Here is a 27,184-nt window from a genome sequence, read left to right on the forward strand (position 1 = left end):
GTAAACTAAACCACTTCGCCTCTTTTTCGTTCAACTTTTTCTAGCACTTCAGAGCAGCGTCAGCAACGGCTCAGTTTAAGGTGCTCGCCCGTTCGAGTTTTTCTTCGCTGCAATGAATTACATTCCGAAAGCATTCTTCATATGTTAGAAGTGGTTAGAAGCAGACTTCAAAAAGAAGTTGGTTCTGTGAGGTTTTCTGTGGAGAGGTTTTCAAGCTTCAACACAAATCCATAAAGCTGCGCCGGTGGGTAGAGCAGTCCTCCATGGTCGCGGTATTTTGTCAGCCTCGCAGGAAAACAGTTTTCATTGGGAGACTGCATTGTAAGCAAGGTAATGCACATTTGGCAATTTGTCTCCAGTACACACTTCCGTGCAACATACCCTATTACGTAGAAAACAAGTCTACAGTCACTTCTACCTACGTGCTCATCGTGGTCATGCGCAGGCACCCAAGTTTGAATCTGGAGGGCCCTGCATTTGAAGGCCGCTTATCTGGGCAAGCTTGAACAAGCACTGGCACCATACGTGAACAAAAACGTGAAATGACCCCCCCCGAGAAGCGCTCAAACCAGTGCAAAACCGCACAACAGAACAACAACGAGCCCACAAATACACACGGCGCACTGACGGCGACGGCAAATCCTACCGTGAAGTCTACTGTGGCGCCACCTCGTGTCGGCGCCGCGAAACAGAAACCTGTCGACATCCGCTGGGCCACCGCTCCCCCATTGAGCCGGCGCGGAGTGAGCACACTACCCAATATTCTAGTTCACTGTAATTAAACTACGGCCCTACGGCTAGTTCACTTGGCTAGTTCCCTGGCTAGTTCACTCTACGACTTTGGTAACTCGAAAGACTGAAAGATGTGCCACCCGGTTAATTTTGCATGTCAGCTTAAAACGCTAAATCAAATACAAAATTAGTAAATTTTTAGAATATATTTGGTTTAGTACAGCGCAGCGTGAAATTTACACTGGACGCTAGCGCCACAATATCTGCACACATGTTAGCACGAGTAAATGTCGGAAGGGTGTTCTGAAATTGGCAGAGGTTTGGAGTAGCGGCTGTTGAGTGTTGATTTGCTGCTACCATAGTGGTAGAAATGAATTCGTGCGTGCGAAATCCGTCGAGATTTGTTCAAATCACACAGCGCTTGGCTGTTCAATACCGCCTGTGTTCAAACGTGGTGAAGAACGTGGAGCCTCCTAAGGATCCTGTAACTCATACGGGACAGGTAACCTAGCTGTCTCTTGCCGCTGTTAAAATTCACCTTGGCAGTAAATTTGGCTCCCCGGTTCTTGTGCGACTCTTAGAATTACGATATGGATTGAGAAGGCAGTGCATTGCAAATCTGCATGCACGGTAACTGTGTCGGAACGAATGCTTTCCCGCTTATTTTTGTGCTACTGACCTTGTGGCTTCGTTTTTACTTGAGGCATCTCTCGTCTTTCAGCACTGGGATAAAGAAGATTATCGGCTGGTTCGCTTTATGGAAAACCCTAAACAGGTGAGAGGAGTGCGCAGCTACTGGTGATGTGCCCGAAGGGAAGTTTTGTTACCGATTGTCCTTGCTTTCGTCTGATGCACGTTTCCCAAATTTACTTCAAAGTGAGAGTTTGTAGTTGACATTCGTGTTTTCTTCAGTGTTTTATGATTACACCTTGCTGTTCTAGGGGTTTGTTTCTTTGACCCATTTCTAGTATGCAAAGCCACCCACGAGGCAAAATAGCTTCAGTTCCAGAATTATTTTAAAAAATGCATATGAGAGTACCGGTACCGTTCCTAAAGTTATTTGCAAAGTATGCAGTATGCCGCAGTGAAGTTTAGTATCGTGGTGGAGCAGCGCAAAGGACGGGACACAAGAAACAAGGAAGGACGTACACAGGCGCTGACTATCAACTGTGTAGCCTGTGTACGTCCTTCCTTGTTTCTTGTGTCCCGTCCTTTGCGCTGCTCCACCACGATGCAACAGCACCAACTAGCCCAGCAACTTGCTCTTCTGAAGTTTAGTATGACGGAAATGCTTCCCTTTTCGCAGAATTTAAGGGAAAATTGAAAGTGCTGCAGCAGACTGGCCGTTCTCATTCTGAAAATATATTGTTTGAATGGTTCCCTTTTGCTATTAACACATGAAATAAAAATTAAAAGATAAAGTTGTTTTCAGAGAAGCTTTCCCTCAATGCATGCAACGGTTATGAGATCACAGGCTCTGAAAGGACCAGCATTTACTTGAATAGACGCTCTGTAACAAATATATTCGATGCCAAGATGTTGCTGTGTACTCTGTACTGCTCTGTGCTGTAGTCGGATACAACTCGTGCAGGAAACTGCAGATGCCCCTCAATGGAGGCCCTCTAGCCAATGGCGTCAACCAATTCTCACGACATCGTAGTTAATCCTCTTGGAACTGCTAACATGACATTGCAGGGGGTGGCAGATGAAAAGGGATCAGTCAAGGCGTAATCGGATTATCCGCTGCGTCATTAGAAAACGGTCGAGTCCATTGGCTGGAGGGCCTCCTTTGAGAGGCATCTTGCTTGAGTTGTATCTGACTCTAGCACAAGCAAGGTTGTCGTACACGAGCACTACACAGCGTGTCAGGATCACTCTGGTCATTGTTGGAGTCCATTTCGGATTCAACAACATCAGCTTCACTCTCAAAGACATATTCAGTATCGCCACTGTCCAAACTGCTGCAGGGAACAGCTTGTTTCCAAGGAATGTCACAGCCACCAGCATTATGCAAAGGTGCTGCCATTTTTAAAACCCCACTGCCAAGCTAGATGTGCATCAGGAGCCAGCACACACTTGTTTCTGCGATTTTTCCTGGCCTTTAGTGTTAAAAAGGGAAACCGATGGACGAACCTACTCTGTTGTTGGCAGTGAAAGCAAAACTGCATCATGGTAAGAGAGTGTGACTTACTGTGGAAGATATGGGTACAGTGTCCCATAACAAGTACAGCTCAGGCTTGGGTGCTAGTATTTATGCCTCCAGCAAGCACCATGCTATATTTTATTCAAGCTTCACCGTCTGGAACTAAGTTATCTATGTTGCTCGTAACCCAGAAATTTTATTGAAGGACAGGCCTGCTCTGTGTTGTTTGCACAGCCCCCAGCTTTCGGCTTATGAGCATGCTGCAGAATGCATTGGCAACATTTTTACTGCTCAAATGGAAGTGCATGTTAGGTAGGGCTTTAGGCCTGGAAGCAGGGTATTCACATGCTCTTGTCAAATGTACTTGGGACTGTGCACATAATCAAACTCATATTATGTGCACAGCAGAGCTTTTAGAAAGGCTGAGAACCAAATGAATTTGTCACATTCTTCACTGTCTTATCTTGTGCCCATTTGTCATTTGCTGAATCAGGCATGCATGTCTAATGGTGTGAATGCTCTGTGCATGTGTGCTTAATAATGTCACAGTAATTTTTTTGCTACAAAATTGCTGTGTAATGTTGTGTAGAGAAAATGCGGAGTGGATGGTGAGCAGAGCTGTGTGCTCAAAAAGAGGTTGGGTATAAATAATAATGTAAAAGCTGATAAGCGCGCATATATAGAAAGCTTCAATTTAGCACTTGCCTATGAGTGCGGAAGGCCTGCTGAAGCTTTCTATGTTTTCCAGGTAAACCCAAATTTTGCTGTCAAGTTGATTGCGGAGGTACCACCCAAGGCAGTCAACACCCGTACAACATGGTGTGACGGCGGCAATGGAGCCCTTGGTCATCCCAGGGTTTTCATAAATCTGGTTAGCTTCTCCTTCTGCTTAGTACAGCACCGCGCATGTGCAGTGAAATGCAGATACTGCAAGCACTATTCCCAAACCGTGTGGTTGCAGTTTAGTATTCATCCATGTGGATCATCTTCAGCAGTCGGTGCACGCAGTTTTTGCTGCTGTGAAACATATTTTATGGTAATACTTTGATGAGTTACTTTACATTTATTAAGATTAGTTTTGTAGCTGATATAAATTCCACTGCTGGGATTCTTTTGTCACACTGGTTTTACATGCTTTGTTTTCTGCTAATTAGAATTAGATCAGTTTTGCTTGGGGTAACCAAGCTGATGTAATCCGAGAGCTGATGGCTCTAATTGGTCATCGATGGCTGGCATTTAAGTCTTGCCAAGCTCCATTTGTATACTCTGAAAAATACTGTAATGCAAAAAAAACAATTTTCAGCGCACAAATGAAACGGGGCGCGCTTTTTTTTTATCTGAAAGCACATTCAATTCCGTACAACAGCCTCTATTTCAGGTTGAAAGTGCCATGCTATGCCTTGATACAGGCTCCTAGATGCTTCTCGAAATTCTTCAAAATAGCCATGATGCCTTCTGGAGTGATTTCGTTCCAGGCCTTCTTAAAAGTACTGTTCAATGATTCGTTGAATTTGTGCTTGAAAGAGCATGCTTTTTTCTCCATTATCCCCTAAACAGCAAAGTCTTATGGGCTGAGATCAGGGAAATTTAACGGTCAAACTTCCTTTGTCCAGAAGGTGAGGCGGTTTGCCTCACACCACTTGGGGGTCTTCTCTGCACAGTGTGCTTGTCGTCAGTGCTCATGTCCCCCTCCCCATATAGTGCCCTTGTAATGAGTGCCTTTAGAGGTATTCTGAATAAATTCCTAAAGCACATTTGTGTTCATGTGAACACCTTGCCATTTATAAGGAGGCCCTTTGAAAATTCTGACACAAGTTCGTCTTGTGAGTGTCCATAGTTTCCTTTCAACTTTCTGCTGCAGGATGCACCAGGCAACCACACCTGTGGCTACTGTGGCCTCCGTTTCTACCAGGATCACTCATCCAAAGGCCACTAGGAAGCAGAGTACTGTAACTGTACATTGTGAGAATAATAGTCATGTTATATGCAACCCTCAAGTGCTTTTTGCCATCGTTTTCTTGAGCGTGTCTGTCCATGCGTGCACAAGTGTGTGTGTGTGTGTGACATAACACATGCAAATGCCTAAGAAAGATTGGACCAGATTGAGATTGTTGGATCTCCAGCAGTAGTTTTTTCAGACAGTGCATTCCAGATTCCTAATAAAAATAGTATGCTACAAATGATGACATGCTCCTAGTGTTGCAATAGAAAAAGGTAAAAAAATGGAAGAGGTCAAGGCTCTGTATGAATTAGTGTTTAGTATTCCAAGCAGTGAGCCAATACCGTAGTGACTCTAATTTAGGCCCACCTCTATTTTAAGTTGACACCCGGAAGTTTAAGGCCAAAAAAAACTTTCCTTGAATGTAAGCCAACCGAAAGAACGACAGCAGGGACAGCATGCAAACGGCATTTCCACAAATCTGCTCTCGTCCTCTTCAGAGCTGAACTCCTTACCACTGTCCTCTTTGTACAGTGCACAATGTTCTGTGCCATCAAGTGCATTGGAAATGCTGCACTTTCGGAACGAGAGCACAACCACGTTTTTCGAGATGTCATCCTAGGTTGCAGCTGTCCATCTAGCGACGTGCTCTTGATGTGGCCTGTTGGAGTTTGCTCGCACGTTTCACTGGTCCTGTGGAATGACTCTCTTGACAGATCTCTCGCTTTGGCCTGTAGCACTTCTGTGGTCAATGGAAGTGCCGCTGACCTCCACAATTTCCACAATTTCGTAAACTCTGCCACTGCTGATTCCACTTCAGGATGACTGCCTTTCTTCGGGCGCGCGAAGGCAGGCCCTCCTCGTTGTGGCACAAGCTAAAAGTTTATCACGAATAAACAACAAAATCTTCGAATCTAGGCCAACCTATGTTTCCCAAGTTTCATATCTTGCGATTTTAAAAAAACTGTCAGCCTAGACTTGAATAAATATGGTAGTTTGAGCACTTTCTCAACAATGTAGCATTTTTCCTTTCCTTCTAGGATATTTTACAAGCAATGCAATCATGAAAATCAAAACTAGAGAGCAAAATGTCCTAAAAAAAATTACCAAACGTTCACCCATGTGGTAATGCGGATTTCAGCAACATCTCGAGTGGTTCAAAATGCTGTTGCATATACGAGCGTGCAGCCTCTGGGCAGGTTTTCCTTTTGCAGTGTGTGTTGTAGTAGTCATGAGCAGCAACCACTCGTAGGATGTGGAGGTGGGAAGTGGGTATGTGGACAGGCATGTGTCACACATGGTTGCTTATTCTATCATCCATACAAGGAAGGCAGGTTTTCGGGTGCAAGAGACGCAGTGAGAGAGTGGAACTCGTGACGTCACAAGTGTCATTGTTTCTGGGCCAACCAGTGTGGCACATCGTCATGATGCCTTGTGTGATGTCACTTCACCGTGACTAATCAGGGTAACATGTTACACCTGGTGTTACAGCAGTGCTGCACAAAATTGGAAATGTGGCTTTAACAGCTGTCGCTGTAAAAATTGGCTGCTACAGTGTGCACAACTTTCTGCAGACAACCTTCACTGGGGGTGACAAGGAAGATCCTCAATGAAGTGAACTTGCCTGCAGAGGCAAATGAGATGAATTGAAGGAGCCATAGACAAATGGCACAAAAAGTAAATGCTGCAGTGTTCGTGCCACATTTCTGTGGCAAGTACCAAGTTTCATCTAAATGTGGATGCAGTTAACCGTAACACCAAGATTCAGTTTCTCCTACACATGGCCGATGCATCATAATGGACAGCTGGTGTACAGCAAAATTTGCGTGACTGATAACCCAGTTTTCACCTTTGTGCGTAGTCTCCTTATAGCAGCATCCCAGATTAGCATCATTCAGATGTGACAGCTGTCAATCAACCTCTTTGCAATATATGCAATAGTGGGGAATACCCATTTTTATTTTGCATAAGACCATGCTAGCAAAATAAGTCTGCAGTGTCTTAAAATTACACAAATGTATTTCCTTATTGACAAACTTTTAAGCATGCTTGCTCCGTAAATATTATGCCACAAGTTTGACACATATTATGCTCCGTACCTTATATGGGGACGAGATAATGAAGAAAGTCCTCGTAGGTTGCGCTTCTGACAAAATATCCAGGAGGGAAATGTTTTCAGGGGAAACCTTAAAAACATCGATATCCAGGTATCTACTCACCTTTGAAACTCTTCATCAACTTCCAAGTCACCTGAAGTCAATGAAAGCATTCAGCAAGGGCTACAGTTGCATACACATTTATTGTAGGTGTCATATATACACGTATCACAGCTAAGTTGTACAGTGAAGAAGCAAGAGCACTACCTACTAAACCGATGGCACAGCAGCAATGTCAGCCAGCACAAAAATGCAAACAATTGCCAAAAAAGACAAACTGCCTGGACAATGCTGTGCATGCTTCTGCAACAGACACTTGCCAGTTATTGCGACCTGAAGCATATAGCAGATTACACCGAGCTAAAAGGAAAGTTGTGTTTCTGTAGAGCAAAAAGTTCACAATACCACAGAAGATTGCTTAGGAACTGAATATACAGTAAAAGTGGCATTACTTGGTTCAACCGCTGTATGCAGCTGCCCACTGGCACCAAACCACTGCAGCCCAACATGACAATGGCAGCAGGTCAAAATCCAAAACAACACTCATAGAGACAACATAAAAAAAAAAAAAAAAAAACAGGACATTCAGTCAGCACTGCTCACATCATTGTTATACTTGTGTATCTGCTATTCCTGCCCTTCCATACTGCATCCTGGTAATGGAACACCAAATCTGCACATCTTGTTACATGAAGAGCTGCCAGCATACAAGATGCAATGTACTGCAGCATTAGAGTCACACTACGTGAAAACTGCTGCCTTGGCAGACATTCCAGTTCACTGCCTGCAGAAGCAGAGGCTTCCAGAAGAGTCTATCACCATTCAAAGTACTGCGCTGAAAAGTTAACACTAACACGATATGTATGCTTGAGTAACAGGCTTAAAGATTAATATGTACGTTACAAACTAGGCACACATACTGCAAAATAAAGCCAAAATAAGCTCAGCAGATCCATGCAATCACTGTGCAAGAAAAATGAAAAAACAAATTGAAATTATAGTGCAAATGTAGATTTGAAATTACTGGCATTTAAACTTTCATCCTTGAGCTTATAAACACAGTAAACTTAAAATTAGTTTCCAAGTTATGCGGCTGCAAATGCATTTCTACCATCGTTCCTCCTTGCCATGGCACTTCTAGCTATGTCATTTCATAACTGACACTCCTTATGCCTTCGGCAGGTTGTTGAAAGGCACACAATTGCATAATTGGCTTTCGAATGGTTTGCACTGCATGGACCAAGCATACAAACCACTAGACCAAATCGTTGAGCTCATGCTAATGTGCAGAGCTAACTTCATAGAAGCTTTGTCCAATTTTTTTTTTTGTAGCTACGAACTACACATATTGTAAATAACAGTGACCAGTGCTACAACGCTTGGACAGGATATTCTAAAAACAACTCATAAGTGGTATCCTTTTTTTGCTTGTCGTTAATATATCACAGATCCTGAATGCTACGCAGGGTAAAACCCCCCTTGAGAAATTTTTCAAGCACCAGCCTTATAGTGAGATATCCCTTAGGTGTTTAGTCAGAAAGCTAGAAGAAAAACTTTTTTTCGCAGGATTTAACGAATACAGCCTAAATGTACACTACTTCTTATTACAAGGCTACCTCATTATGTAAAGATTTGCATTCGTTGCTTTTCAAAATGATTTAGAACCACCTGTTTATGTCAACATATACACTTTGTGTAAATCTAACTTATTTGTAGCTGCTTACACCATGTTTTGACTACAGACACAACAGGCATACCAAATGCAACTGCTGTAAATAAGACGTAAATAACAAAGCTTTACATATTCGTACTGACTCAAATGCCTACCGACATCACTTTATATGCAAGTTGTGGTAGTCACGACCTTACTGTGAACTTAGCCTTGGTCAGATACATTGCAGGAAGTATTCTTAGCAAGTATTCTTAGCAAGTGCAAAACAGCTTAGAAATGGCTGTAGGTTAACTGGCTTTCTTTCTTGATCAGGGTATAAAACAAGATGAGTGGTTGCCAATGAATCACTCCAGAAATAAACCTCATCAGGCAGCATTTAAAACGGTGACTCGCCTTTCTGCGTTCTTAGCAAAAAAAAATTAAAATAAATAAAAAGCATCCACAAGTTGGCTGATTTGATATCTTTTTTCTCAAAGCACTGTTTGCATGCATGAGCAATGTATTTAGCTCTGGCAGCAGCCTGCATGACAAAAACCGTGGTACATTTTCGCTGCTGTCGGAGATCGTCAAGTGGATGGCCCAGATTACAGTTTGCTCATACAGGAAAATGCAATGTGCAAAGGCTGATCAAAACCAGTGCTACAGAGCCCTGCAAAAGGCAGGCTTGCAGATTATCACTTTGTAAAACAACAGGAAGGATTACACAGATGAATCGGACATATTAGCCATGAAGTTCTCAGTCCAACTTTCTCTGTGGCAATCAAACTTTGTCACAAAATTGATAAATTTTTACGCACAGCATGTCAGCATAATGTTAAGAACAGCAGCAGGTTGGCATTATTGAGACATCATCAAACACACTGAATCCAATATTAGCCTTTTTTACGGCACATCTCTTGCAGTGCTTGTGGGCACAAAGCGAACAGCGACTCGCAGCCATGGATCTACACAAAGAGAGGACTTGAATGAGGTTTTGCCAGCACTGGTTAGAAACATCACAGAGGACATGTTCATAAAACCTTGGGTTGCTTATAATTTACGCACACTGCAATGTCTAGTACTAACAACACTTGGGCCTCCACACTCGGGTTTAACTCGACACTATACTTTCATTCTGCACTATATACAACACATGGGAAAATGTACAAATAATGCAATCAACACTAAGCTACATAATCTAAGTGTACCCTGTACAACACAGAACCAAGGAACCATACAAGAAGAGATGTCGACACTACATGCTTCGAAGTCCAAGCTCCGCCAAGCAACAAGTGCTAAAGATAAACTGCATATCATATATAGTGCACAAGGCAAGTGCCACTGCTTCTCGCACGCATGCAAACTCTTTTCTTGAAAAACTGCATATGGTTAAATGTTTCAAAAAAATTATGGGTTGAGGTGTGCTCTGCACCCTGGCTGAGGCTAGCTACTACATTAAGGCAGGTCACCTGCCCTAGACTTTGGTAAAACACTGCCTCTTTTATTTTAGTGGCAGACACCTTAAAAATGTATGAACACAGCCAAAAAGCACAGCACCTTTGAAGCTTGGTGCACTCTTGACAAGAGAGGTCCTTGGCTGAGCACTGGAAGACCAAGTAGGCTTTTCTGTTGTCTCAGTAGCTGTTTTGACAGCACACAAAGCCCTGGTTTTGCTCAGAGCTTAGTTTTAAAGGTAAGTTATGAGAGCATAATTATTTTTTTTTCAACATGCAGCATTGAGCGTACAACCCAAACGTAAGAAATGAACGCAACCTGCTAGCTACTAAGCAGCTGCAAAACGTAGGCCACAGCAGAAATGTAGAGGCAATCAGATTCACTTTTCTCCATTCACTTACACATTACCTCTGCTCTACTGCCCAGTCTGCTAGCAGATCACTCGCCGGCTTGTGCATGGGACAGCCTATCACTGTGCATCATTCCACTGATTCTCTGCGGCCATTTCACATCGCATTTAGGGAAATAGTGAATGATTAATAAATAGACATGGCTTCTCAAATGGACAAACACACAACTGCTGCAAATGTAAAAAGTCAAAAGGTTACAATAACGCACACAGACAGCTCCCCACACGAAAAGACAAGTACAAAGGCAACACACCAGCAGCTGCTCCTGCCAATAGCTGCACACAAAATGACAAAAAGGAGCTGCTGTGTACAGCCACTTTTACATGTTTTCCTCGTGTGCCTGCCTTTCCCACAGATGAATGTCCAACCCCTGATGAGGCCGATGAGTAGTATAAATAGACGAAATCTAATAAAAGCTGATCATGATTTGCCCTCAAACACCATTAAAACACTAGCACTCTCTTGACACACTGCAAAAAACACACCACAAAATGACTTACAATGCAAACAACAGTTACTCTGAAACCATCAACCACATCATACATGGCAGCTTTCACACGAATGACAGGTTTTCAAGCTACTCCACAGAAACTGACATGAATTTCTATCGCTATAATGTCACTAGTGGCTCTTACAGACCACACAATACGCACTTTTCAGTGCTGGCGTGCCAGCTACCTAGTGAAGATGACCAGTTAGAAATAACAGATGCAATATCAAACTGTGTACACACAACACTTAAATATACACACAGCAATGAAATAGTACCTATATGGACAATGATTTCACAGTCTGCTCAGTAAATCCACTCTTGGCTAACTGCTTAACGCCAGCGGCTGAGACATAAAACTCTTCATGAGTCAAAAATGTAGTTCATTCAGGTAAATTAGGCCATGCTCTGGGAAAAAAAAAACTTCCCGTGACAAAACAATAACGCTCTCAACAAAAATAAAAGGCAATGTTTTTAGTCCTTCTCCATTTGAGCACAAATATTCATCTGGTATCTGTACTTGACAATAAAAACAAATTATGTCAATACAGACAGCAATAAATAAAAGTAAGTCAAACACAAATGTCCGCAGCAACATACAGTATCTCTGAGAAAAACACTCAACATTTTATCAATGACTGTGGCCTAAACAAGCTCCTGCAAACAAATAAAAGCTTATATCCACCTTCACTACAGGACTGAGGTGTCTTAAGTAAGTAGACATTTCGATGTGACAAACACTGGCATTCCTCTCCTGATTCCCTCAGATGTAGCTAAACAGCATCCTAGTTCACATTCAGCAGTTGTGTTCTATATTACTCAAATGCAGTTGTACTGAAATCGAATTGCATTTCCAATAAGAGATATCTGGTGCCATTCAAAGCAACATTGGGGAGTAATGTGGTTTAGACTAATTTTTCAGCTAAGACATACACAGTAGGTCTCGAACACAAGGTATAAGAATGCAATGGTAAAAAACACTGCATTGAAGTACAGTTGTTGCTGGAACTTGAAACATGGCTTCAGGTTACTGTTACCCACATATTTTAAAGCTCACATTTTCACACTTCACTAGTTCACATGCTGTGAACATAGTGTGTTGTTTACATGCTCGCCCATAGCCTTTCCAGCCAAATAGTAGGAAGTGCTTTGAGGCAGCAGAGTCAGTTCTTGTGGAAACACACCATCTATAGACGACATACTGCATGTCTAATGAAGCACACTTGTTTCCTCAAAAAAAAATTTATGGGAGATGAAAGGAGAGGGAAACTGGGGCATAAATATTCACACTGCAGCGCTAGAGAGCAATCTGGCCCTGCAATCATTCAACCACTCAGGGAGCGATGAAAAGTATATGAACCTTAATTGTTCAGATGCCATGAACATATTTATACACAAGGCAAACTCGCAGCTTTTTCTGAGAGTGCTGCACCTAGCAGTGATTTCTTTGTTTCAGGCAAACTTAGCACACTTCATATTCCAATTAAGGTGGTTCTTTTGTGTCAACTAGTGAACACAGCAAAGGATGCTTCTAAGAAAAGTGAGCTTGGCAGCATGTTTTTAGTCATTTTCATGCAGAGGTTTTGCCATCAGTATTAATTTTTTTTCTCGGCTTCTAGCGTCATGTGCATCTCCGAAAAAAAAAAAAAAAGTGATTCCACAATCCGGATATCAGTTAAACAAATCTTGGTATTTCGGAGTTACAATTTCTAACCACTGTGAGGCTTTGTACACACTTTTTTTTAAGTTGGTAGAAAATGAACAGTTAGTGCTTTGTGTTGCAAAACTAATTAATGGTCATCTTGAGGCCTGGATATACTATTTAGGCAAAAAATTGTTGCTTTGAATCAACATAAAACGACCAACACCTACAACGGTTAGTGCATTTGGCTTGGAGTGTTCTTGTCGTGTCTTGTTCGTTCCTTATCAATTTTGCTTTCTTACTGTATCACAGGATAATCGATCCATTTTACAAGCAGAACACTAATTTCACAATTTAGTCGTTTTTACCTCTATCTAATTTATACTTTTAGACAATTTTTATGTGCAGTAAACATAAGTAGTTTATTTTTAAAGCAGAAGAAAATTTTAAAAATTGCATTGCAAATTGTGGGGTTCAACGGCCTGAAACAATATATGTGCTACTAGGGACACTGTAGTGGAGGGCTCTGGATCAATTTCAATCACCTGGAGTTCTTTAACGTGCACACCACACAGGCATTTTTCATACTTTAGAGAACACTATACATGAATTACTAGTAAATTATGTGTTAAGCTGGCAAATCAGACCTTTAATAATGAGTATAAGATGGCACAAGATGTTCAAAGCCAACTCAGTAGAGATATGTGTAGATCCCACGATTCCCATAAAGACTGAGCTCCATGTACGCGAAAAAGTAAGCGATGCGACGAGGCGGCGCGGTGACGATGGCTGGCTGTCGCTCCGTCGCCCACCGGCCAAGCTCCATGCGTTGCGACAACGCGAACGCGAAATGGAGACAGCGATCAGTGTTGCTGGCATAATACACCGCAAGGCTGTTTGCGCCTATAACAAGAGTCGCATTATTTGCAAGGATTAAAATTTTGGGCAGAAAAATGCCAAATAAAATGTGTTTAGAGCTTTGTCATTGCATGTCACTGTCACGGGCGCCGCCATGTTGCCTGAGCGTGGGGCGCACACCTGTTTGAACCTCGCGCGCCTTCTGATGTCAAACGACAAATACTCGCTAAGCCTAGCAGCACTGGAAACACAGAAGCAATCTGAAAATCTGGGGTGTCTTATCGCTAAAATTTTGTGGTTGAGGCAAGTTCAGACAAAGCGAAAGCTTCATGCGCATTTAGTTTGCCGTGAACGTGGGGCACAGCGTAGCGACAACGACGAATCGGTGGTGAAGCAAGAGGCCCGGCCAGAGCCGGCAAGAGGCCCGGTAGTGACGTACGCTGCCGGATTAGCTGCTATTGGCTAATCCGGCAACTTCGCAACTTCCGGGCGACGAGCGAAATTTTCTGTGAGTGCAGATCCAGGCGACATGACAAGCGACACGGGCATTTCGCTTCGCGCGACGGCGTCGCTCGTCGCTTGCCGCTGTCGCGTGAGTTTTCGCGTACATGGAGTTCAGCCTTAATGGATGAACAACCATAGTGGTTGAGTTGCACCAGCAGAACGCAGAGTCAGATTTCCCTCTAGTACTTCAATATTAATACTATGCACTGCAGGCTGCAGTCATATTGGCAGAACACTGCTTTCATGGTGGTAGCACATCATGTGCTGCCTGTTCTAGGAAACTTTAGTTCCCATACCGGCACAGGGCAACTTTATAAGCCTTCATGAAAAATAAAAAAGTGGGCAAGCATGTCTGCGACTTTGTCACCATTATGGATGACAAGAATGAACACCACATGCAGCTTGACAAAGTGACAGTTTAAAAGACAAGAACAACTATGACGTCTGTCACATAGTAGAGTCACTGACATTAGACAACAAGATGGACACTTAAAAATAAGAATCACCATAATTAAAACCGATCTGCCTGTAAGCATTTCATGCTTCAATCTACTCGTGTACATGTAATAATGCAGCAGAATTCTTTAGTCTACAATGCATCCAGTGAGCTGGATTTCATGCGAAAGATGTCAAGCCCAGGAGGCCACATCTTGAGACATCATTGTTCGGAAATTGCAGCTTCCTATTTTTCCATGCCCATGAGAACAGCAGCGTCATATCTGAGGACACTATGGGATGTATGCTAAGGTGGTGGTACTCGATTCTTTTCAGCACAATTTTAAGTCTACATGCTTTTCCATGCCCTGCAAGTTTCTTTACATTTGATGCACGGCAGCAATATTCATTGATCAGGTGGTCAGAAGCATAGATTTCATCAGCGATATTTTTGTTAATCCTGATCTGAACAAATTACTTCAGGGCTTTTTTAGCCATAATACTGCTGCTATATCTAACTGCTCAAGCAGAGCAACAAACTATCTTAAAGGCTTACAAACTAGTTCTGTTCTAAGTGAGATAGTACCAACATTACACACAGGCCACACAAAAGGATGAGTTTAAACTACAGTGTCGCAAATGTTTGAATTAACATTGAAGCCCTGTTTCATGCCTAGGACAGCAAAACTTCTTTGAGCGAATTCAATGCAGCACACCCGAGGCACACTTGAAGGTTGCCATTTTCTTAGCAGCCAGGCAGAGCATACTGGCTTTTCAATCCTGAAGCCGCAACCGGTCCACAGAATGGTTGCAGCCAACCCCAAGATGAAAGCGTACCCCATCTACCAAAACTGTGCAGCCTGGGGGCACTTGCTTGACGATCAGGGGACTGTCCCCAATATCAATGAGCGTGTGCTCCAAGTTTAACCACTGCAACTGTGGGAAAATGTCAACCAGAACTTTTACTGTTTGCACAGTTACCCTTGTACTGAAGAGACAGAGCTCCTGCAATGAGAAGCACTTCCCTTTGCACAGGTGTAGAACACCTACATCAGTAACTGCAGTGCTACCAACATATAACCTTTCAAGTGCTGGTGCATTTTCAGCAATAGTGCGAATCGCCTCATCTGTGATCTTAGTACCATCAAGGGCCAGGGTCTTCAAGTTATGCCCTCGACTTACAACCAAAGCCACGCCAGTGTCTCGGATGTCCTCACAGTACTCCAAGTAAAGCTCACGAAGATTTGGGAGCTGTGTGACGAAGGGGATATCCTGATCCGAAACACACCAGCAAAAGCTCAAGTCAAGAATACTGAGGTTACGAATGGCCAGAAGTGAGAAGAACTGGTCCACTTGAAAGAAAGAATGGCGAAGAGAAAGGGTCTTGAGAGTTGGGGGAAAGTCTCCCACGGTGACTGGGGCAAAGTCATCAAGAGTCGTCAAAAGAGCACTCTTAATGACAAGGGTGGACAAATATGGGCAGTGGGCCCGAAGGTCACGTAGAGCTCCGGGAGACAAAAAGAGGCCACAGTGCAAGAAGCTTGACACGTACAGCCAGCGGACAGAGTCTGTAAGCACCGAGGCCAGCCTGTCCATCTGCACTGAGCTGATCTCAGGTGCACTGGCATCCACGCAAGTCCACAGGGCTTGGCTCCGTGAAAGCCCATACCAACGGCGGCAGACCCTGGTGATTGCAAAAAGTAGCACACTCAGAACTGGCTCAACAGGGCCCCGACACAGTGGCAGATAAAGATTGCACCACGCACATAAAAAGCACACTGGCTCCTCAAATTCTCTGGACGTGTACTTCTGCAGAGCTGCCGTGGTTACATCAAACATGGTGAGCACGCAAATGATGCCAACTACACTCTGGTTCACACACAGCAGTCAACACTGTCAAAGCTAGCGCGCCTGCTCGCGCAGGCTAAGTCCATGCCCAAAACATGGTTTGTCAAACAACCAAAGTGAACACAGGCATATTTTGTAGCCCTCAAACCGATGGTCTATAGACTCAAAGGCAATAGAGTGCTGGTACACGGCCAGTTTTGACTGCCATCGAGTCAACAGTCTATAAAGCCAACGGAGCAGCACAGAACTCTACTTCAAGTGTTGTCCAAGGTTGCTAGCGCTGCTTTGAGCGGTGCCAACCTACACTTTCGTGCACAATATGTTCACAGTACGAAAGCATGAATAAACATCATTCTCCTGAACTTTAATATAAGTAGTAAAATATTAGTCGGTACAATAATTTAAAAACTGCACCAGTCTGGTTTAAATGTTAATTTTATACTCTCCATGAAGAAGAAGGAAATGTCAGAGCATTACGAAACCGTGACAGCAAATTGTACAAAAGCAGTGTCTTTCAAGACAACGCAACTGGCCTTTAATGATAACTAGAAAGCTCCTACAACTCCAGAAAAGTGTATTTCAACATTTAGTTTAGATTTATAAAAAATATTTGTTATTTACCCAAAATTGAAAGTAGCGATTGTGGCGGCATACAAGCTTGGCAAAAAACACGAGAACCATTTCAATGGCCATTCCGATCTGCCATGTAGCAGCGAAACAACTCCTTTGAGTTTGATGGCGACCGAGTATCTCAAAGGCTCTAGACTTGATGGCCATTGAAACTGGTCGTGTGATGGTATAAGAATGATATGTGGTGGTATGCTGCACGGCTGATAGGGCGAATCGCTCTCCAACTCCATCCACGCCTAAAAAGTAGTTCAGACATAGTGAAAAATACAGCCAGAGGGCCGTGCGCCTCACAGCTCTAACTGTGCTTCCAATGCTAGCACTTCCATTTTATACTGCTCTTTGTTTCCATTCAAACACTCACCAAGGCTTCGAGAAGAACAAATAATATGCGGCGGAGTAATTTGGTTCTCCCGGTGCATTACTTCCGCAGCCTCCGCAGCTCTGACTGCTATGTATGAAACAGAGTATAGGCAGCATTTAAGAAATTTCCGTTCTGGAAAGTATCTATTCTGTAAATGTAAATTGTCACCCATTTGTGTGGAACCATACAAAAGGGGAAATCAAGGCAGGAAAACATGAGCACTTAAAAGAGTTCAAATCGTCTGTTGTTTGGTTTGGCTTATGGGGTTTAACGTCCCAAAGCGACTGAGGCTATGAGAGACGCCGTAGTGGAGGGCTCCGGAAATTTCGACCACCTGGGGTTCTTCAACGTGCACTGACATCGCACAGTACACGGGCCTCGAATTTCTCCTCCAAAGAAATTCAGCCGCCGCGGCCGGGATCGAACCCGCGTCTTTCGGGCCAGCAGCCGAGCACCATAGCCACTGAGCCACTGCGGCGGCAAAATCGTCTGTTGTAAAGCAATGCTAAATACCAATACATCCAGCACGCCAGTCACAGGGGGTGTCAATCCAACATATATACTCAAAATCCTTATCACCGTATCCTGTATAATCATGTTAAGTGTGCTAAAGTGTACCCAAAGTTCGCATTACCCCGCTTGTCATGCAGTGCAAACAGTGCAGCAGATGCATATGACCAAGTTTCGTAATGCCACAGAGGGATAAAATACCAATCTAAGACATTCACTCAAATGAAGCTGCAAAAGGCTACTGAATGCAAACATTAAGGTACAGCTGCTGCACAGACACTTCACGCTGTACTTTGCCACTATCATTCTTGCGTTTCAAAGAAGTCGCAATGGCACTACCACTACCACCACCACACATGAAGCAGATTTTTTTAGTGCAGTTAACTCATAAAGGAGCACAATTTCTACAGCTGCCCTTGGCAGCTATGTCAGTATGCTAAAGGGACATTCTACTGAATTTTATCAACCATATATATATATATATATATATATATATATATATATATATATGAGAGAAGCCAACAGCCACAGAAACCAAGGGAACACAGGGGATTTTTTTTATATTTATCTACTTTGTGGTGTTGATCAATGGGGCATATTAGTGAATATGTTATCGTTTTTAAATATAATTGATTAGAAAAGCAGAAGAAAAAATAACCACATGCCGCCAGTGGGATCCGAACCCACGACCTCCAAATTACACGTCCAGTATTCTACCTACTGAGCTACGGCGACGGCTGTCTGATCTTCTGCTTTCGGGGGTATTTATGTTTACAAGTTACCTAACCTTGAGAGTGTTCATCAGCTGTTGAACACTCTCAAGGTTAGGTAAAGTAGATAAATATAAAAAAAAATCCCTGTTTCTGTGACTGTTGGCTTCTCTCATATTTATAACGAGCCCCTTATTCCCCTTTCCTTGTCTATATATATTGAGGCAGTCGAAAGCTGCTTGCTCCAATAAACCTATCACCATCTGTGTGAACGAGAAATCCGGCAGAACAATTTCAAACAATTTTTCGCCATGAGAATGTTGCTTTATGCTTGGTAGGCAATATCTGCAAACCCCGATGTTGGAAACTTGAAAATGGCTGTCCACCGCCTTGACACTGACAAGTATGACATTGAACAGTTATGTCAGTCTGTCTGTTCACTCACTTCTATCAAACTAAATGCTTAGCTGTACCGGAGCGACACATGCGAAAGCATACTTTAGCTGAATGGAGATGCAAACCGCTTGAGGCACCCGCTGGTTATATATATATATATGGTTATATTATATATAACCATATATATATATATGGTTATATTATATATATATATATATATATATATATATATATATATATATATATATATATATATATATATATATATATATAAAAGTACAGTCCAGCCAACTTGCAACAAACTTGACGGTTATGCAGATTGCATTTGTTGTATGCCAGGTTCGTAGTAAGTGGTCTTCCCATATTACAGCCAGCCGCCGCGGTGGCTGGGTGGCTATGGCGCTCGGCTGCTGGCCCGAAAGAAGCGGACGGATTCGATCCCGGCCGCACCGGTTGAATTTCGATGGAGGAGAAATTCTAGAGGCCCATGTACTGTGCAATGTCAGTGCACATTAAAGAACCCCAGGTGGTCGAAATTTCCGGAGCCCTTCACTACGGCGTCCCTCATAGCCTCAGTTGCTTTGGAATGCTAAACACCAATAAACCAAACCATATTACAGCCAAAAATACAAAGCCAGTTGCAAGTGCCGTTTATTTCTTAAAGAAGATCCTTATGTGCGTCTGCTTCTTTGCTTCTTCAAGGTAAACCCTATCGCGGTGCTTTCCAAGCTCGCCAGCTCGGTCATGTGCTCCTAGCCGACACAACTGATGCTAACAAGCTGCTTTGAGGATGCAATATGACTAATTGCGGTTGAAGCATTCACAGCAGCGCGTGCTAGGTCGGCCTCCTCTGCATCGTCTTCATAATATTCTTTTTCTTGGTAGTTTGAAAGTGCTTATGCTTCGCGTACTTTAGCTTCATCCGTGTATGGCTCCACTACGTCAGCGTCACCACCCACATGAACCAAGTCATCCTAAACAACTTTATATCCGGCCAACTTTCAATGACACACAGCCACAAATTCAAGTGAACCTGAGCTCGTGAGTGTTCGACAGTGTCCTCCGTCGTTCCCGAGTGCGTAAATCCTACCCCACTGAAGCAACTCGTGATGCACTCGAATGCAGTCATTTCCATCTAAGAGACTTTAATCGTTTTCATGGCGGCGAACCAAGAAATCTGAACCGAGACATCAGCAGCCGGTCTCCAAGTTACTGCCAGCATACACTGCGACGTGCCACCAACAGGGCACATGCAGCACGTGACTGATGCCCATGTCGAATGGCTGGTCTTTCACATCGCATTCGGTGGCAGAAGAGCTTGGGCACCGCATTCAGAGAAGAAATCACATGGTGCTCCACACAGTCGTCGAGCAAGAGCAGGAACTTTTTTTATGCCATGTAGTGCTCGAAAATCAACAAACCACTTGGAGAACGGTCACACATCGTTCCTATTTATCCCTCCCCACCCCCTTCTAAACTAATGCCAAGTGGCACACTAATCAAATAAACAAAAGTCATTCGTGATCCAGGTTTTTGTTTTGGGCCTGTAGTGTACAAGAGTGTAGCTCACAAAGGACCTTAGCCTGCGAGACTTGCCCGTAACAAATGGCACCCACCAGTCGCTACTGTCCGTAAACGTATACAGAAAAACAGTAATGCGAAGCTTGATGTGCCTCATACCAGCGCTAGCGCTGCCTTCCCAGGCATGCATTTCAATGGCCGCATCTGGTAAGCAGCTTTGTTTGCATTGTACACATCAAGCCTTTATTACTACGTTCCCGAGTCGCCACATTCTTTTCAAAGAAGAAGGCAGATTGCATCACGGGGACTGGAAGGCGATCTTCGGTCATTGATACTGCAGGAAGTGCAAGGTTTTCAACGGCAGAAGCAAATTTGTGTGCCTCCTTGTTCACTGTAACCGAGCAGTGCGGCCACACTCATTCATTGTATCTGAGATGCAATGCCATTGCCCTACCCTTTTGTAATAAGCAAGTGTTCAATATAACTGCGGCATTACAAGTGGGCTTGACTGTGTGTGTGTGTGTGTGTGTGTTGGGGGGGGGTTCCGGATAATTCGAACTGCTGCCTCAGTCCCAGCCAGCTACCATGCAAGACTGTGGAGTTGCACATTCGCTAATTCAGAACCTACGGGTCTCACCCCAGTTAATTTGAATGGGCTCCTGAAGGGAGGATGTTCAGGCGTGACCGTCTCAGCACGAGATGATCGAAATAGCCCTACTCAGAACCTGAATTCCATGCTGCAGAGTCGAATGGCAGACGTGACGACAAATGTTACGGCCTAGTCTCCGAGAACATAAAGTAGTGTGGGCAGATAAAAAGAAATAAAAATAATGTTGGTCTGAGAACAGTTCGACCGCGTAGTTTCGGTTTCACTTTTCTGAGCTTCGTGCCAGCCCGCAGCTACGACTGCTCAACTAGCCAGCACCAGCCAGCCAATCGAGCTCAGCTACGCATGCATCTTCATGCTGTTTTGGATGCTTATTAAAGCGTCGCTGGCGGTTTCTTTCTCCCATTTTTTTTCTCACCGCTGAGAGTTTCCCTCACTTAAAACTGTGCGGTTCCGTTCTTCCACCAGTGCACCGAAACTGTGCGCTCTTCTCATGCTATTCGCATTTCTGCAGTGAAGCCTCCCAACACTGCGACAGGGCCACTTGTGGTGTAACGTGGTCACAGTGGAGCTTCGCCGCGTTGCGCAGTGAAGGACGCTGGGAAGACCCTTGATGATTTCGGAGCAGTTCTGCTTTAATGATGAAAATGTAAAATATTGTCATTACCGCATTGTTCTGATTTCAAAAGCAAGCAATCATTCACTGATAGCAGGTTCATGAACTTTTTGCGTAGTCGTTCGATAATTAGAACTTTCAGATAATTCAAGCAATTTGTCCAGTCCCTTGAAGTTCAATTAACAAGCTTTTACTATATATAATATCGTCCCACAGTGTGACAAAATAAAATGCTTGTATCTAAACATTATGTAACATGCGAAACAAAATATTTCGGTTACTTATTCTCAAACAAACATGCATAAAAAGAAAAAACGAAAAGCAGCAGCTTCCATATTGGACTGGCTGGTTCAGCAGCCCCACTCCACACAGCTCCATGCCCCACTTGGCCCGTGTCCAAGAGGAACAGCGCAGTTGGTCTAGTCGCGCTGCTCCGGAGAGCCTCGGAGAATGTTTGGATGAAAACAAAGAGTGGTATAAAACGAAGAGCTAGCATTAGGAATCACGGTCGAAGCTGTGAGACGCGCAGTGTCCAGGCCCTCTGGCTATAATTTTCATTAAATGTGCACTACTTTTTAGTTGTGGATAGAGACAGAGCGATTCACCCTACCAGTCGCATGTAATTCGTACTTCTCCAAGTCTCGATGAGCCACAGGATGAAAATGTAGCAAGAGGTAAGACGACTAGTCACGCTACCCGGTATCTGTCGAAACGAAGTATGCCTGTATTCACTTTGGTTGCAAGGCAAACTACCTTTCGGGCACGAAGTTAGCTTGCATGAACAGGTGCACTAGTTTTGGCAGCGTTGACTGCTATGTATGAAACGCTGTATAGAACTGTACCAAAGCGGCTGTAAAACATAGAAGTGTCCATCTGAAAAACAATTTTCGGTACTCATTTTGTACACATTCCTTAACTCTTTCACTGTCAGGAAAAAATGACCGATTTTGGGTGTTTTAAAAAGTGCTAAATGCGCTGTTTATTGCGATGAAAGGAAGGCTAAAGTTGTGTGAACAAAACTTTTTGAGAAACTGTTGGTTACATATGCTGGTAATACAAAACAAAAACGATACAATCAAAATAAAAATAAGCCACCGCACTGAGCCAGAAGTTGATTACAAAAAAAAACTAAATATACAAAACACTGCACATGTTATTAGCAACCATTCTTGTCATTTTCAGCTGTATACGTAACACATTGCACTTTCCATGGCCTTTCAAGTTGGGGAATATTACTGCTGTGCCACTAGAGAAAGCAGTTGTGTGAGGACGTGAAATGGAGATAGATGTGGGACATGCTGCACATTACACCTGCTCAGAGTTCTGTTCTTGTTTTTTATAGCACAGCTTGTGGTTCCTCCTTTTCTGCATTTCTTTCTTCTTTTTTGCAGTTGGTAGTGAATGGGTTTTATAGGTGAAAAAGGGGGCGTGGCCTTCCTTAATATCATCATAATCACAATTCTGCTGGAGCAGTGAAGCGCTCCGGAAATTTTGACCACCTAAACGAGCACTGACATCGCACAGTACATGGGCCTCTTGAATTTTGCCCCCATCGAAATTCAACCCTATTTTCTCACTGATAAATGCATCTTTTGCTTTTTACTGACAACATAAACTGGATGGAGTTATCTTCAGCATCAGTTTAAGATGCAACCCTTTCGAGCGTGAATTACGATCCAGTGGCGGGAAATTTTTCATTATTTCAGATTTTGGCAAGGTGCACACAAGGCATTCACAAAAAATTCAAATCTTCCCTGATGATTAATTATGCCTTTTCTGTTATGTCCTCAAATATCATTATTCACTATGTCAGCACTAGTTTCAAAGTCTCAATTATATTTCTCGACTCATTCCTGTCATATGAAGTTATGCAAACAAATCAACACATTTTGGACACTTTAAACCCTTCTGCTTGGAAAACAAGCAAACAAACATTAACACTCACTGGAGCGATCCCAGGGCTAACGCAAAATAAGGAGCCATCCATTTTGTGCCATTTTTCACTTAACTACTTGCTAATATAAATGTGCAGGTGTGACACCATTCCTGCACTCATTTCGCATGCCTGACTCGGTATATTTCAACACAGGATTTTCCAGACTTCAGCGCATTTTATTTCATAGGGAAGATTTGATAGTACTCAGGTTGTGTCCACATATAGAGTGCCTGAAAGGGAAAAATTACTGACAACTGCCAGTACTTCACTGGTTTCTATGAACTAGCAAGACCTACCAGAATGTGCCAATATATTTTTGGTTGCCTCTCTGGCAGTAGACTGGCTATCTAACTATTCTGGACAATCTAGTAAGCCCAGTCTGAAAGGTGCTCAGAGCATTCAAAATGTCACTTGTCCTGTCTTTTCTTTATGTTACCAAAAGCATAATGGGCAAGCCAGGTTCACCTACACAACTGGCACCAACCACTCTCTGAGCACAGTTATAAAATCGAGGAACCAAACCCACGGCTAATTTTCGTCACTTCACCCGTTTCTCAGCTGGCTCAAGAGGACACATTCAGCACAGCTGACTATCCTCAGCGGCATTCATTTATGGCGCAACTTCATGGGCCTATCGCATGCAGCATATACCAGCCAGATCTCCCAAGCATGCCAGTTCACAGCAGCAATCCAAATGCAACTTGCAAAGAAAGTAGGCTTACTGAGCAAGAGTTTGTCTGCCACATGCACTGCAAACCTGGTGGACAGTGGCGCTGCACCACAATGCCATGACACAGCTGAGCTCAAGTGCAAGCCCCCCATACATTACTAGAAAAAAAAAACCTTGCTAAAACACAGTACTAAATGAAGTTTCTACAAACAAATTCTAGAGGAATTATCATTACTTCATAATACCCATTATTTACACTGCTTGATCATAATGAGGTTTAACTGCATTGCCAACAGTAGCACTGTATGCAGGCATTTCCATGGGATAATGACAATAATGGTAGAAAGAATACAAGGGTATGATAGAGCTTGGCTGTAGCATACCCGTGTGTTCTTGCACAGGCCCACACAGTAAAAGAAGGAATGGCACGTTGCTATATGCAACAGCAGTCACTCTAAGCACATGTGCACTACATAATGTTCAGGATGTCCTTTTATGATGCACAGCACATTTTTCCACACCTGTTCAAACTGCCCTACTAGATCAGGGAGAACTAGGATCAACTGAATTAGTACTTATTTTCTGTAAGGCAAACTCAGTTACTGAATTGATCGCTTACAAGCTTAAAGGTGCTCAAAGAGTCACTCACAGTCAGACCATAATCAAGCTATGACTTTCAGAGAACGTGCTCTACTCTGAGCTTCCATAAACATGAAAAATGAGTGCAGCTTCAAGAGCACCATTGCCATGAGCACGAAAAGGCAGAAAAGAAGCATGCTACAGTGTGACGGCGAATTTTTATGGCACAAGAGCAGCTGTGGCCGAAAAGCGCCATGGCACAAGGGGCTTTTCACTCAGCTGAAGAAGGGGTCAAAGACACATTTTGCAAGCATTTCACCCCAGGTAAGCCATGCACCAGGCAAGGGGAAGGCCTGTATCCATTGTCACCAGTAGGTACCCAGCGGCACTGGGGATCAAACCCTGCACCTCCCGTATGCAAAGCACATGCTCAAACCACTAGGCCACCACTGTGGTAAGCATGCTACAAGAGGTTTAATAGAAAGACAGTGACAGTGCTCGAAAGTAGCAACTGTAAATAAGGGGGGCAGGCCACTGCTGTTAATTGCCGAACCTCATTCAATCATGCAATCTGGTAAGAAATGAAAAAAAAAAAAAAACTAAAGCAGGCTGGCATGAAACAGCTTCCAAGGCATGCATGTCTACCTTTTTAATGAGCCGTTTGTAAGCATTACAACCTTCACTCAGCATGCCTTCCAGTTATATGCGTCCTTTTCCAAGTGCTTATCAGACATTCACCAGCCTGTGGTGTTTGACCATGATGGACCACAATAAATCACCCAGCTCTCTGTTCCTCCCATGTTAAATTTAATGCTGCTTTTGCAACACACACAACACAAATCCCCACTATTTATTCTGTAAAACACTTCGAGGGGTAAGGAATGCATGCGCGTCGTCATTTATAGCCACACACTAGATATGGCTTGCAGGCGCATGCAATGCGCTCAAACTTCCCGACACTGAGGAGTTACTATGCATAGACCGTAAATGTTTGTCTAGAAATTAACCTGGCGACAGCACCTAGGCGTCACCAGGTATCTTGAGTATCTAATGGCGTCATACTTAAAAATGTCGAAAACGTCATTTCTTTTTCTAAAATTCAAGAAATAAATACAATAACCATTTAGTACTGCAGAAAACAAAAGCTAAAGAGCATCATAAACGCAAACAGAAATCTGATCATGTCACCCGGTGTTGTCGTGCTGGGCACCGAGGAGCAAAGGTTGCTTCCACTTCCTCTGGAAAATTGGCCACAATTTATTTCACATATGCCACCCCGCTCCCTGTTTCTGCTGCCTTTAAGTGCTGTTAGTAAATGATCGAGCCTTGCGAATTATGTCTATTTTAATTGGTGATGCGAAGGCGACTGCTGCTGACAAGTGATGTTTGCAGCAAGAAGCAAACCATCCCTGTTGACATTTGCGAGCACCTTGCAGAGCTAGCTTCCATGAGAACTTATGTATTGCTGGGTTCTGCAACAATACCGCGCCAAAAAAATAGCATAGCAGCTTCCACAAAAATCGACTTCAGTAATCGTGTGCGGAAGGCGAACAAGGGCAGGCTAATAAGAAGATCGGGACTACGCCTTGTTGAGGCATTATGACAAAGGCTATACACAGGAACACACACGCACGCAAATGCCCCACGTTATCACCACCCTCATGAGGGCTACAGTTAGGGATGTAATTTATCCGGCACACTGTGTCTTCACCGAAATCTCGCCTTCGGTGCTAAGCGAGCTTTCGCAATGCAGCCCTCGACGAGACATGCGGGCGAGAAACGATTGATCTGCCTACCCACCTTCCAACTTTGCATAGATCAGAGAACTTCAGCAGCCTAAAGATGTGCAGAAGTACCACGTCGGGCAGTGCATCTGCATCGAATGCTGTCATTATACTGGTTCCACGTACACAAAAAATCACATGGTGAATGAGAACAAAATTAGTTCTAGACACAAAAGCGAGAGCAAAGCAGATAACAACAGACAAAAATTACATTTCGGCATGACGCCCTCTCGCGGATGACTGCTGCGACCCGAGTTGCCAACTCAAAAATGAAAAACCTGCAACAAGAACTCCAAAAAATTGCTAAAAACCACTAAATGCAATATTTCTATCAAAATTTCATTTCCACACACTATTTTTTTTAGTCTGTAAACAATATAACTGATAATACAGACTGTTTCGCAATTAAACGCACGCCCTAGAATACTTCTCTCAGCTAAACCAAGGAGGATAGCTAAACTGAGGGAACATATCAGCTGCTTTTAAGCACCTGAAGGATTTGCACGTTTCTGACAAGTTTTCCACGAAAAATTCCTTGGATGTAGCCAGTGTGTCGGAGAGAGAAAGACAAATCGGTTATGCTGTAAGCCTTGTGCCCCAT

The 27,184-nt window shown here is 43.4% G+C and overlaps 2 protein-coding genes across 2 annotated transcripts; one reads left to right on the forward strand and one right to left on the reverse strand.

The window, feature by feature from the left end:
- The first annotated feature begins 1,000 nt into the window (after positions 1-1,000).
- Positions 1,001-4,872, forward strand: ND-13A (NADH dehydrogenase (ubiquinone) 13 kDa A subunit). Its single transcript, XM_089580349.1, has 4 exons — positions 1,001-1,234; positions 1,454-1,507; positions 3,624-3,746; positions 4,737-4,872. Exons 1-4 carry the CDS (start codon positions 1,103-1,105, stop codon positions 4,809-4,811), a joined length of 384 nt encoding a protein of 127 aa, XP_089436475.1. The 5' UTR covers positions 1,001-1,102; the 3' UTR covers positions 4,812-4,872.
- Positions 4,873-7,094: 2,222 nt separating this feature from the next.
- Positions 7,095-26,822, reverse strand: LOC149351108 (F-box/LRR-repeat protein 12-like). Its single transcript, XM_089580350.1, has 2 exons — positions 26,600-26,822; positions 7,095-16,099 (listed from the first exon to the last, which is right to left on the reverse strand). The coding sequence occupies exons 1-2, from the start codon at positions 26,689-26,691 to the stop codon at positions 15,190-15,192; spliced, it is 1,002 nt and encodes a 333-aa protein (XP_089436476.1). The 5' UTR covers positions 26,692-26,822; the 3' UTR covers positions 7,095-15,189.
- Positions 26,823-27,184: the final 362 nt, after the last annotated feature.

Source organism: Amblyomma mixtum, chromosome 3, assembly GCF_055824585.1.
Source record: "Amblyomma mixtum isolate Tamu chromosome 3, ASM5582458v1, whole genome shotgun sequence".
NCBI lineage: Eukaryota > Metazoa > Arthropoda > Arachnida > Ixodida > Ixodidae > Amblyomma > Amblyomma mixtum.